General features: G+C 45.0%; 1 protein-coding gene across 1 annotated transcript in view; it reads right to left on the bottom strand.

The window, feature by feature from the left end:
- Positions 1-12,737, bottom strand: part of LOC134538601 (sensory neuron membrane protein 1-like) — a 92,652-nt gene that overhangs the window by 5,572 nt on the left and 74,343 nt on the right. The window contains exons 5-8 of the mRNA XM_063380029.1: positions 9,270-9,481; positions 3,271-3,437; positions 2,201-2,345; positions 352-416 (exon numbers count right to left, since the gene is read on the bottom strand). Coding sequence (XP_063236099.1) covers positions 352-416; positions 2,201-2,345; positions 3,271-3,437; positions 9,270-9,481 — 589 coding nt within the window. The remainder of the gene's footprint in view (positions 1-351; positions 417-2,200; positions 2,346-3,270; positions 3,438-9,269; positions 9,482-12,737) is intronic.

The raw sequence follows: 12,737 nt of genomic DNA, 5'->3' as shown, positions 1-12,737 counted from the left end.
GGAAAATCCACAATGTTCCGATAACGAGCCCCGTTGATCATTTGCTGTTGGGTGAACTGTGAACTTACCAGACCTGCGCACTTTTTTTTTTTTTACTCTGTACGGCTGCGTACTCGGAGGAACTTTCCCGTTGAGGGCGATCGAAAGTGTTAGTCTTGGGGAGGAAACTGCTGGCTTCTGGGAGTAGGTAACTGCTCCCTGATGATGGTGACTGCAATGTCGACCGAAACGTCGGTGAATTATCCGCCAAGGACACGGCTACAACCCAGAAGCCAAGCCAGTCTTTCCCTTGGCTCTCGTCCCAAAGATCAGCTGTGGGCGGGCGAGTGTGTGACGGTGCTGGGCTCTCGCCAGGGGACATGGCGTCCGTGCTGAGCGGCTTCCTGCTGGTGCTGTGTAAGAACATGGTGGTGCGGCTGTTGTAGCAGAAATGTCCTGATAGTGCATCTGTCGATGGGCGGAGGTGGTGGGTAAATCGCGTACATTCCATTTGAGACACATCCTTGAGATGTTGAGACGTGCTCGTCCTGTCGTGCAAAAGTGTCCTGATATGTGCCGTCTGCGTGAAAAGTGCGGAAACGTATTTCCAACCGTGGAAACCTTTTCTGTCTTCACGTGCTACCCTTGATTTTTTTTTTGTAGAAGAGAGCTTGGTCGGGTGAGCCCCTTTGACTCAAACCTTCCTCGGCGATGTTTCTAAAGGTACCTGCTCTATGGGTCTGCTAGGAGGGCATCTGAGACCATGGACACTGGGTTTCGACTAATGAGCAGGCTCCAAGGGTCCTCTAGCCCGATGCGGAGTCAACGTTGTGAGCGACGACACAGCTCCGGTACTAGCCTGTAGATATATGAAAGGTGTTGGATAGAACCTCCACCGGACCACGGGTCCCAGTGTGATGGTGGTAAAACGGGTTAGGCGCCAGCAATGTTGATAACGTCTAAGAGCTTAGGACGCAGCCAATTATCTGGTGAAGCGGGGGGGTGAAGGTGGTGTCTAAGCTGGGATGGGTAGTCAGTCTCGGCCTCTGGACATAGCTGGATCTCTAACACCTCTTCCGATTCGCGTGTACGGCGTATCCGTATCCACGCCCGTTGGGGCCCCAGGCCGGTAAGGCCTAACGTCTAAGAGGGCTGGGTTACCAAACAAAAAGGGGGAGCAATCCTCTACACAGTTTCTGTCTGCCGTGTATTGGGCAGGTTTGGTGAGCTACGCCCATGAGGAACCCTGCCACGTAGTTCAGCCAAAATGGCAGTCAGCTCCTTGGGCTTCAGGACTTGGAGTCAGCGATTTACCCGAATGGTGTCAACGAGGTTCCAAAACCTAGCGAGGGGAGTCCCAATTGGGCCGAACCAGCTGTGACCTTTCTATGCTAGTATCTAAAAAGGGAAGCATTTTGATGATGTGGAGGCGGTAAAAAACAGCTTCGCAAAGGGCACTGGAGGATATCAAAGTTGAAGCGTTTCAGATGTGCTTCTAACAGTGCGGAAAAAAGACTTGACAAGTGCATAGCATCTAATGGAGATTACTTTGTACTTTGGTGACTGAATAAATTTTATAAAAAAAGTATTAAATAAATTTTTTATGGCAAAAATCTATCTTTTTGGGGTCCCCACGCGTAAAGGGGCTGTTTTCTGAAAGAGGACCACTGACAGCCCCACCAGGGAACCGAAAATCCCCTTGATAAAAAAATTCTAGGATTTTCATGTACTCCATTTACATGCCAAATCTGAACCAAATCAGTAAAGTGGTTTCGAGCGTCAAGGAGTAACATACATATAGACAAACGTTCGCTTTTTATAATATTAGTAAGATATAATAAAAAAATGAGGCTCCGATTAAAGTGATTATGACTTAAAAAAAAGTACTGAACCCCGCTTTTGTACCTGATTTTCGGCGAGGAATTTTTTTTCAAATGCTGCCATCTGGTTAAAACTACATGAACAGTTAGTACTATAAAGTTTTCAATTTGGGTTTTATGAAGGTTTTGGTTCCTTAACCATTCACTACAGATGGCAGCACCGTGGTTACACATTTCCGTTCCGTGCGACTTCCTTTCCATTCACGAAACAACTCCTACAAAAATGCCGTGTACGGCGAGAGCTTATATGTTACACATTTAAAAAAAAAAAGTGTTTTTTTTTTTTCTTTTCGAGTCACCCTACTGCATGCCCCCTGACGCAGCATTAACTGCGTCGCCACCGATGCGGCAACCCCGCCTCACTCACGGGCTCGACCTCGAGGTAGATCTCGTGCTTCTCCTGGCTCGGCGTCTGGCCGATTATCGTATTCCGGTACTCCTCGTGGGTGTCGTACATGTGCGGCAGCGTCAGCACGACCGGGGCTCCTGGAAAACAAATCTCGGGTCGCAAAAACATGTTTTCATACTTTTTAAAAAAATATTTTAACACTCAGATGTACAGCATAGTAAACTGTATTTTTTTTTTATTTGTAAACGGAACAGATGTTTATCACTACAAACTAGTGTTTGGAACCTTATCCGGCCATAAATGACCCAGTACCTACAATAGTTAATTTTTTTTGTAAACGTTTATTCTTTCTAAAAATATTAATTCATTTAACCTGCATTTCAAAATTCTCAAATTTGTAAAAATTTTAACAGCCAAGAAACATGAAATGAGTTTTTGTGATATAAATGTAAACCATATCATGAAGTAGCCAGTGGCATTGATTGCAGTTAAACCTAAAAAAAATTCAGTTTTTAAATAAATTAATTTCTCCTTATTTGTACAACCCAAAAACGTTAAAAATGTAACTTCGGCAGCTAATTATGCAAAAAGTATGCTTCATTTCGTGAAAATTAAACAATTAAAAAAGTCTAAAAGTTTATCAGTGATTAATATAAATATAAAATCATGACCTGAAATGGGAGGCACGCCCTTAAGTGGTCACGTCGACGTTCCTTGCGACGCCGTCGAATATGGTTGGAGTGGGGAGGGGAGAAGAAGAGAGGGGAAGAAGAAGAGAAGGGGAAGAAGAAGAGAGGGGGAAGAATAAGAGGGAAGAAGAAGAGAGGGGGATACGAATAGAGGGGGTTAAGAAGAGGGGAAGAAGAAGAGGAGAAGAAGAAGAGGGGGAAGAAGAAGAGAGTGGGATAAGAATAGAGGGAGTTAAGAAGAGGGGGAAGAAGAATAGGAGGAAGAATAAGAGAGGGGGCAGAAGAAGAGAGGGGGATAAGAAGAGAGGGGATAAGAAGAGGGGGGAAGAAGTAGAAGAGGGGGGAAGATCGGAAGATAACCCTTACTCCTCACCCGTGCAAGGCGTCAGGTCGAAGGCTCCTCTCTTGAGGCACGAGTCCGGCGTGGGACAGAAGCACTTCAGGTCGGGATCCGTGCTCATGTCTCCCAAGGACGCCGTGTAGCGATAGCCGCGCACGTCCTTGTACTCGGAGCGGCCTTCGTACACCGCGACGACGGACCTGCAAGAGACACCCCCCTCCCCCTTCCACGGTCAAGGTTCCTCCAGAGCACGGTCTGTCACGAAACTCATCGCAATCACAGAATTTTTATTTTTATTTTGTACATTTACGCGAAAACAACTGTATCAACACGAAATATTGTTCGCAGTTGCACTGGGCTCGGACTGTTACCCGAGATTTTATACTTATTTTTAAATATTCTAGTATCTTGCTTGAATGCAACATCAATTAAAATATTAAATTATGCGCCAACCTTCGTAAGAAGTATTATAAAACTATTTCTTGGCAATTGGTTTCCAAATTAATCTTTTGTGAAAGTACAGAAAACAATTTTTTTTATCTGTACAACGGAAGCCTCTTCGATGTTCTGTTATTAATAAACACTTTCTAATATCATGCAATTTATTTGTAAGAGAATTTTCTTGGCTTGTGGGGTTTTGTCGATATAAATGCGCTGCGTTCACCATCGTTTCGGTCGACATTGCGGTCACCATCTTCAGGGTAACAGTCTCCTTCTGTAGGTGACCGCAACTTCCACCGAATCTCACTGAACCCTTCACTTTCAACGTGGTTAAAACTTATAGACCAAATAAACCATAAAAATAAATAATTTTCTCTCATAGATAAATATTTTGTGGTGGTCAGTATCGCGAAAATTTTATTTTAGCTGTTACAAGACCGTTTCTTTAGCGAGTATCACCTAAATTTCACACCGCGATCACCTTGCTGTCCATGGGCAAATACAAATCCAAAATTATTTTGAAATCATTTATGACCTTTGTTGTTCATGACCTCCTGGTCACAGCAGTAGTTAAAATAAATTCAACCTCAGTATTTTAATTAAATTTACCGTGTTTTGGGTCTGTGCAGTGTACGTTCTTTGGCGCTGAGTATTGTAAGTTTGCTTGTTTTCTTTGAAATGCGTGCCACGTCAAAGAGTTTAGACGTGAAGTTATCTGGCCAGTTTTTATTTTAAAAAATGAATATATATATATAAAATAAAATGTTTTCAACGCGGAAGAATTCAGAGGTGTGGTTAAATGAATATGTAAATATTTTTTTAGAGTCTTTTTAGTTATGTTTGTGAACTCGTTTTGGTGATGCGGCGACAGTAAAACTGAGCCCAGATTGTGAGTGGGGGAGTGTCTGAGAGGCTGAAGCTGTTTGAAAGAACTGTGTCTCGACGGGAAGCCTTCTTTTCACAGACGAGAGAGCCAAACGCCCGATCGTGCATCTTCGGTTTTTTTTTTGTTCATTGTAAATAAATATGGCGGTTTTGATAAAAGGAAAGACCATAAACAAGGCAACGGTATTTATTTGTAACTGTTTTTAGAGGAAAATACTTAATTGAAGAAACGTACTTCGTGGATTTGTGCTACAAAAATTCCTCTATTTAATACAACTTGTGGAGATCCGAAATTCCAACACGTTTACGAGAAATCGCCGTTTATTCATTAACATACATCTGTACATTGGTGCGGCCGCAGCCATATTTTTCGTTTGCCGTATGTCCGCGGATGTTTATTTTGGACAACTCAATGTAACTAATGGTCAATTAGGTTAGGTTTAGCTACATTCTAAATACTTTAAAACATTGTGGACGGTCGATTTGGTTAGTATAGCTACATTAAAGATACTGTGAAATCATGCAAAACGGTTTCCTAGCGCTGGATACCTGTATATTAAAAAAAGTTATTTGCCAAAGAACCAGAAAATGATTTCACAATCCTATGTTTAATGTAGCTATACTTACCTAATATAACCAACCATCCACCATGTTTTAAAGTATTTATAATGTAGCTAACCCATCCTAATCGACAGCAAAATTTAGTGCCACACCGGTTTATACAATGAGATAGAACGGCGTATGACGTATGAGTAAGCTACATCCCAAATAAATACACCTGTTGTGGTACGGAAAAATAAAAAAGCGAGCATGAACTTCGGGGAACTTCGGGTGTGGCTCTCTCGTCTGTGAAATGAAGGCTTCCCGCGGTGTCTCGACGACCGGCCGAGGAGGCTACGCTAGTGTCGCGGGGTGAAAGGGGCCAGAGTGGGCTGCGAGTTCGCGCCTGCCAGGCGGCGGATGTGGGCCGTTGCGCGCGCCCAAGATTCGCGACTTGCACCTCGACTGGCGCTAGTCGAGAGAGAGAGAGAGAGAGAGAGAGAGAGAGAGAGAGAGAGAGAGAGAGAGAGACTGACTGACGAGTGCCGATACCACGCCCGTGAATCGCGGCGAGCCCGTCTCTACATGCTGCTGCTGCTGCTGCTGCTGCTGCTGCTGCTGCTGCTGCTGCTGCTGCTGCTGCTGCTGCTGCTGCTGCAAAGTGAGTCCGAGCCCGATTATTTTTATTCACTTACTGATACCGTGGTGTGCCCGATGGGTGTGCGTTCGACCATCGTTTCCGACGAATCGTTACCGAAAAACCCGTCGATTCAGCCGACCTTCATCTATAAAACAGAAACCCTAAAAAAAAAATGACGAACTTCCATTGCAAACGTTCATCCCCCTATTCAACCCTCTCTTTAGATTAGGTACGAAATTTCAGAAATCCTCGCTTAGCGCTCACGTACGTTATGTGCTCCTGTGCAAAATTTTCAAGCTTCTAGACACCACGGAGTTTTTAAATTTAAACTCCACGTTGTCTGTAAGTCCGTGTTAATGCGCGAACTTTGAAAAAAAATATATATTTTTTTTTTTGTGAAGAGCTGTAAAATGTTAGACATCTTCCACTGCCGGTTTTGAATGGAGAAACTACTGCTTCAGCACTCCTACTGTGCGATAGTCGTGGTAAACCGGCAGCCGCGTCAGCTGGCAGTAGAGTGCGCGTGGTGGCAAGTCAAATGCTCCCGCGCGCCCTGAGTAAGGAGTTAGTCGCAGATAAGTTCGTTAGCTTGTGAAAATATTGTTTACTGGTTTTTTTTTCTGAAAGGACGACTAGTTAAAACACTTAACGTAAGATAAGTTAAGTAAACGCTTTGAGGTGCAGTTTGCGTTTGGCAATTTTCACATCGCTCAACTACGTTTTTTAAATGATTAATGCTTTAGGGAATTTTGATTTGATGTAGGTCTTTTTTTTTTGACATACGCCCTCGCAGTTTTTCACTACTTGTCATGGAAAGATTCTGAAAAATAAAAAATAAAAAAATATGAAGATAAAAATTCGCAGAAAACAAGACTGAACAGCTGATGTCGGATAAACGAAACCAACGAATCTAAAAAAGTATAATGTACAACGACGACAGCAAGGTCAAAAATTAATTGTTCAACCTCAGAGCACAGTGTCTCGCCATTGCTAGCCCATACTGTGTTCGTCTGGGTTGTTATTTTATTTTTCACGACTAAGTTCCTTCAACGGAACTCTTGTGCTCTCTGATATTCTGAAGTTGAAATATTTTTTTTTTGTCCGTGCTGTGGTCGCTGTGTTGTCCATGATACTTGTTTAGTTTCATCGTTGGTTCCGTTTGTCCGACATCAGCTGATTCATCCTTGCTTTCTGTAAGTATTTTTATCTTCATATTCATTTATTACTTTTAATTTTTTTGTTTTTCGTAATTTTTCCATGACAAACAGTGCAAAACTCCAATGGTGTATGTAAAAAAAAACTGCATTAAACCTTCAACTAGCAGTAAATAATGTTTTATATAATAATATATTATATATTATTATATAATACATATTTTATTAAATATAATATATATAATATATTTTATTATTTTCTTTGAACATATAAAGCTAGCATAAAACTTGAAAAAAAAATTTTTTTAGTTGTTGTTTACGACAAATGTCATGGAGCACATCGATAAAAAAAGACTGCCAATCGTTTGGTTATTTATGATTAGTTTGTCTGATGAGTTTACTGGCATCATTATAGACACACACGCGAGAGAGTACTTGACCAGGCCCATAAACTGCATGCCGCAGGTAATGGAATTTTCGAGTAGGAGGAAGCCACGACGGAACTGTTATGTCACGGCGTGTCACGAAATAAGTCGCAAAAGAAAACTTTTCGAAATCTACGAGCCATCGTTTGGATTGTCGTCGTTACACATTTTTGCGGGACTTCAAGAAATAAAAGATTTCATATGCTCTTTCGGAAACAGCGCCTAGTTTTTTTTTTGAAAGATCGTTTACGTTAATGGGTAGTAATTTTATGATTGCGAGTAAGTTTCAAAGTTTTAGCAAAGCCAATTCATAATTTTTCTTCGGCATGATCGATTCATAGAGTTTGTCGCATCATGTTTGTCAGGTCTGCTAGTAACGGTTCAGATGGTAAATTTGTTAGTTGAATGTTTGTTTGATAAATTTGTGTTTCCACTTTACGTTGTTTTGCTCCCGTTTACGTTTGGGCTTATTGACTCGGTGTGTTTGTCTGCCTTCTGGCTGATGATTTATGTTGGGCGTACCACGAACCTAGTGAGTGATACTTGGAGGTTTGGTTCAGCATTTTATGATTTATACAATTTTGGATTTATTTTTGCTCGTTTTGCCGGGTGTCGCTGTGTTTTTTTTGCCGAGTCTTTCCTTGAAGGGAAATTGTCTCGAAAATAATTATGGACTTTTTAATACACAAAAACACTTGTAAGCTCACAGATCTTCTGTATTTAATAACGTTTATTCCGTCGATAAATATTTTCAGCGCGGGAAGTTTGCACAACTCTTCTAGATAAGCAATGTTCATAATAAAAAATACAGTGACTTCAACTTTAATGAGCAAATAAACAAATATTTATTTATTCTAATACTTCATTGTCTGAAACAGTATTAATATGTAAAAATAAAAAAAATACAGAGAAACCAATGTACCGCACCCATTGATTATTAGTTTAAGATTTTTTTTTGAAAAAATAAAAATAAATTTTGTTTAAAAAGTTTCCTTTCAATGTCAAAGTTTTACGTTGAAAAACTCGCTGATTAACAATGTCATAATAGTTTCCAAATTTATTTCTAGGGTTTGAATCATTAATAATATTATTTCCTTATTTACCTATCAATTATTTTAAATTTTAAATAAATACATAATATGTTCAAGTTATTTGTTTTTAAATCCTCATCTCTATTTATAAATGTTTGTACCATAGTTTGTTTTTTTAATTTAAAATCAGATCATATTTCATACTTAGCATATACTTAGCATGAGTTGGGAGAATGACCCTTGTGTATTATACGGTTTAGAAATAACCATAGTGTATAGCTTTTTAAAACACTCATTTTTAGCACATTTTTGACATAGTGAAAGCCTGGCAAATGTTTGATTATTTTATGATTTTTTAAAAAGCCAATTTTTTTATTAATTTATAAATAAAAAATAAAAAAAATGTAGAGTTTCACTACAACGACTAAATAAGAACTTTAAAGTTAAATTTGTCTGGAACACCATTTCATAATCATATACCAAGCTAGTGCTTAAAAAAAAACCATTGACCTTTTATGTTTAGAAAATTAAAAAAATACAACCATAGTAAAATTATTTTTGCAGTAGCTTGGCTTCTGGGTTGTTGCCGCGTCTTTGGCGAATAATTCACCGACGTTTTTGTCGACATAGAAATCGCCATAAATCAGGTAGGAGTTACCGGTAACTGCTCCCTGATGATGGCGACTGCAATGTCGACCGAAACGTCGGTAAATTATTCGCCAAGGACGCGGCTACAATCCAGAGGCCAGGCTACTTCAGACAATGGCCGTGGAAACCTGCGAGCAATAGTGAAATTATATTTTTGTTAAACAAAAAAAAAATGTTTTTCAGTAAACAAATTGTGTGTATCGAAAATTCATTTACAATCATCAGCCAAAAGGTGAAATGGAACGAGCAAAGTGATTAAGGAAAGCACCTGCAGAGGTCGTGCGAGAAGGCGACCGTCCTGTCGGGCGTCATGAAGGGCGGGAAGATGGTGGAGTCGGTGCCGTCCAGCGAGTTGCACGGCTCTCCCGACCACGTGTCCAGCCGGCGCTTGCCGTTCAGCTCCACCATGGCTCCCAGCCGCGACACGTTCCGCACGCCGCGGTCCACGCGGAACCAGGCCGGGTCCACGCTGCCGTTCTTCTGCCGGCCACACGTGCGCCCGAGCTCTCCTGGCTGTCCTCCACCTGCCTCTGCCTGTGCTCTAGAACTGGCTGTGTAGTCCTCCACCTGCCACTGCCTGTGTTCTAGAACTGGCCGTCAAGTCCTCCACCTGCCTCTGACTGTACTCTAGAACTGGCTGTGTAGTCCTCCACCTGCCACTGTCTGTGTTCTAGAACTGGCTGTGTAGTCCTCCACCTGCCACTGCCTGTGTTCTAGAACTGGCCGTCAAGTCCTCCACCTGCCTCTGACTGTACTCTAGAACTGGCTGTGTAGTCCTCCACCTGCCACTGTCTGTGTTCTAGAACTGGCTGTGTAGTCCTCCACCTGCCACTGCCTGTGTTCTAGAACTGGCCGTCAAGTCCTCCACCTGCCTCTGACTGTACTCTAGAACTGGCTGTGTAGTCCTCCACCTGCCACTGTCTGTGTTCTAGAACTGGCTGTGTAGTCCTCCACCTGCCACTGCCTGTGTTCTAGAACTGGCCGTCAAGTCCTCCACCTGCCTCTGCCTGTGCTCTAGAACTGGCTGTGTAGTCCTCCACCTGCCACTGCCTGTGTTCTAGAACTGGCCGTCAAGTCCTCCACCTGCCTCTGACTGTACTCTAGAACTGGCTGTGTAGTCCTCCACCTGCCACTGTCTGTGTTCTAGAACTGGCTCTCAAGTCCTCCACCTGCCACTGCCTGTGCTCTAGAACTGGCTGTGTAGTCCTCCACCTGCCACTGCCTGTGCTCTAGAACTGGCTGTGTAGTCCTCCACCTGCCACTGCCTGTGCTCTAGAACTGGCTGTGTAGTCCTCCACCTGCCACTGCCTGTGCTCTAGAACTGGCTGTGTAGTCCTCCACCTGCCACTGCCTGTGCTCTAGAACTGGCTGTGTAGTCCTCCACCTGCCACTGCCTGTGTTCTAGAACTGGCTCTCAAGTCCTCCACCTGCCTCTGCCTGTGCTCTAGAACTGGCTGTGTAGTCCTCCACCTGCCACTGCCTGTGCTCTAGAACTGGCTGTGTAGTCCTCCACCTGCCACTGCCTGTGCTCTAGAACTGGCTGTGTAGTCCTCCACCTGCCACTGCCTGTGTTCTAGAACTGGCTCTCAAGTCCTCCACCTGCCACTGCCTGTGCTCTAGAACTGGCTGTGTAGTCCTCCACCTGCCACTGCCTGTGCTCTAGAACTGGCTGTGTAGTCCTCCACCTGCCACTGCCTGTGCTCTAGAACTGGCTGTGTAGTCCTCCACCTGCCACTGCCTGTGTTCTAGAACTGGCTCTCAAGTCCTCCACCTGCCTCTGCCTGTGCTCTAGAACTGGCTGTGTAGTCCTCCACCTGCCACTGCCTGTGCTCTAGAACTGGCTGTGTAGTCCTCCACCTGCCACTGCCTGTGCTCTAGAACTGGCTGTGTAGTCCTCCACCTGCCACTGCCTGTGCTCTAGAACTGGCTGTGTAGTCCTCCACCTGCCACTGCCTGTGCTCTAGAACTGGCTGTGTAGTCCTCCACCTGCCACTGCCTGTGTTCTAGAACTGGCTCTCAAGTCCTCCACCTGCCTCTGCCTGTGCTCTAGAACTGGCTGTGTAGTCCTCCACCTGCCACTGCCTGTGCTCTAGAACTGGCTGTGTAGTCCTCCACCTGCCACTGCCTGTGCTCTAGAACTGGCTGTGTAGTCCTCCACCTGCCACTGCCTGTGTTCTAGAACTGGCTCTCAAGTCCTCCACCTGCCACTGCCTGTGCTCTAGAACTGGCTGTGTAGTCCTCCACCTGCCACTGCCTGTGCTCTAGAACTGGCTGTGTAGTCCTCCACCTGCCACTGCCTGTGCTCTAGAACTGGCTGTGTAGTCCTCCACCTGCCACTGCCTGTGTTCTAGAACTGGCTCTCAAGTCCTCCACCTGCCTCTGCCTGTGCTCTAGAACTGGCTGTGTAGTCCTCCACCTGCCACTGCCTGTGCTCTAGAACTGGCTGTGTAGTCCTCCACCTGCCACTGCCTGTGTTCTAGAACTGGCTGTGTAGTCCTCCACCTGCCACTGCCTGTGCTCTAGAACTGGCTGTGTAGTCCTCCACCTGCCACTGCCTGTGTTCTAGAACTGGCTGTGTAGTCCTCCACCTGCCACTGCCTGTGTTCTAGAACTGGCTGTGTAGTCCTCCACCTGCCACTGCCTGTGCTCTAGAACTGGCTGTGTAGTCCTCCACCTGCCACTGCCTGTGTTCTAGAACTGGCTGTGTAGTCCTCCACCTGCCACTGCCTGTGTTCTAGAACTGGCTGTGTAGTCCTCCACCTGCCACTGCCTGTGTTCTAGAACTGGCTGTGTAGTCCTCCACCTGCCACTGCCTGTGCTCTAGAACTGGCTGTGTAGTCCTCCACCTGCCACTGCCTGTGTTCTAGAACTGGCTGTGTAGTCCTCCACCTGCCACTGCCTGTGTTCTAGAACTGGCTGTGTAGTCCTCCACCTGCCACTGCCTGTGTTCTAGAACTGGCTCTCAAGTCCTCCACCTGCCTCTGCCTGTGTTCTAGAACTGGCTGTGTAGTCCTCCACCTGCCACTGCCTGTGTTCTAGAACTGGCTGTGTAGTCCTCCACCTGCCACTGCCTGTGTTCTAGAACTGGCTGTGTAGTCCTCCACCTGCCACTGCCTGTGCTCTAGAACTGGCTGTGTAGTCCTCCACCTGCCACTGCCTGTGTTCTAGAACTGGCTCTCAAGTCCTCCACCTGCCACTGCCTGTGCTCTAGAACTGGCTCTCAAGTCCTCCACCTGCCACTGCCTGTGTTCTAGAACTGGCTGTGTAGTCCTCCACCTGCCACTGCCTGTGTTCTAGAACTGGCTCTCATGTCCTCCACCTGCCACTGCCTGTGTTCTAGAACTGGCTGTGTAGTCCTCCACCTGCCACTGCCTGTGTTCTAGAACTGGCTCTCAAGTCCTCCACCTGCCACTGCCTGTGTTCTAGAACTGGCTGTGTAGTCCTCCACCTGCCACTGCCTGTGCTCTAGAACTGGCTGTGTAGTCCTCCACCTGCCACTGCCTGTGTTCTAGAACTGGCTCTCAAGTCCTCCACCTGCCACTGCCTGTGCTCTAGAACTGGCTGTGTAGTCCTCCACCTGCCACTGCCTGTGTTCTAGAACTGGCTCTCAAGTCCTCCACCTGCCACTGCCTGTGTTCTAGAACTGGCTGTGTAGTCCTCCACCTGCCACTGCCTGTGCTCTAGAACTGGCTGTGTAGTCCTCCACCTGCCACTGCCTGTGTTCTAGAACTGGCTC

The sequence above is a fragment of the Bacillus rossius genome, chromosome 13 (assembly GCF_032445375.1).
Source record: "Bacillus rossius redtenbacheri isolate Brsri chromosome 13, Brsri_v3, whole genome shotgun sequence".
Lineage (NCBI taxonomy): Eukaryota > Metazoa > Arthropoda > Insecta > Phasmatodea > Bacillidae > Bacillus > Bacillus rossius.
The sequence above is the reverse complement of the archived record's forward strand: the minus strand, read 5'-3'. Positions and strand labels throughout refer to the sequence as shown.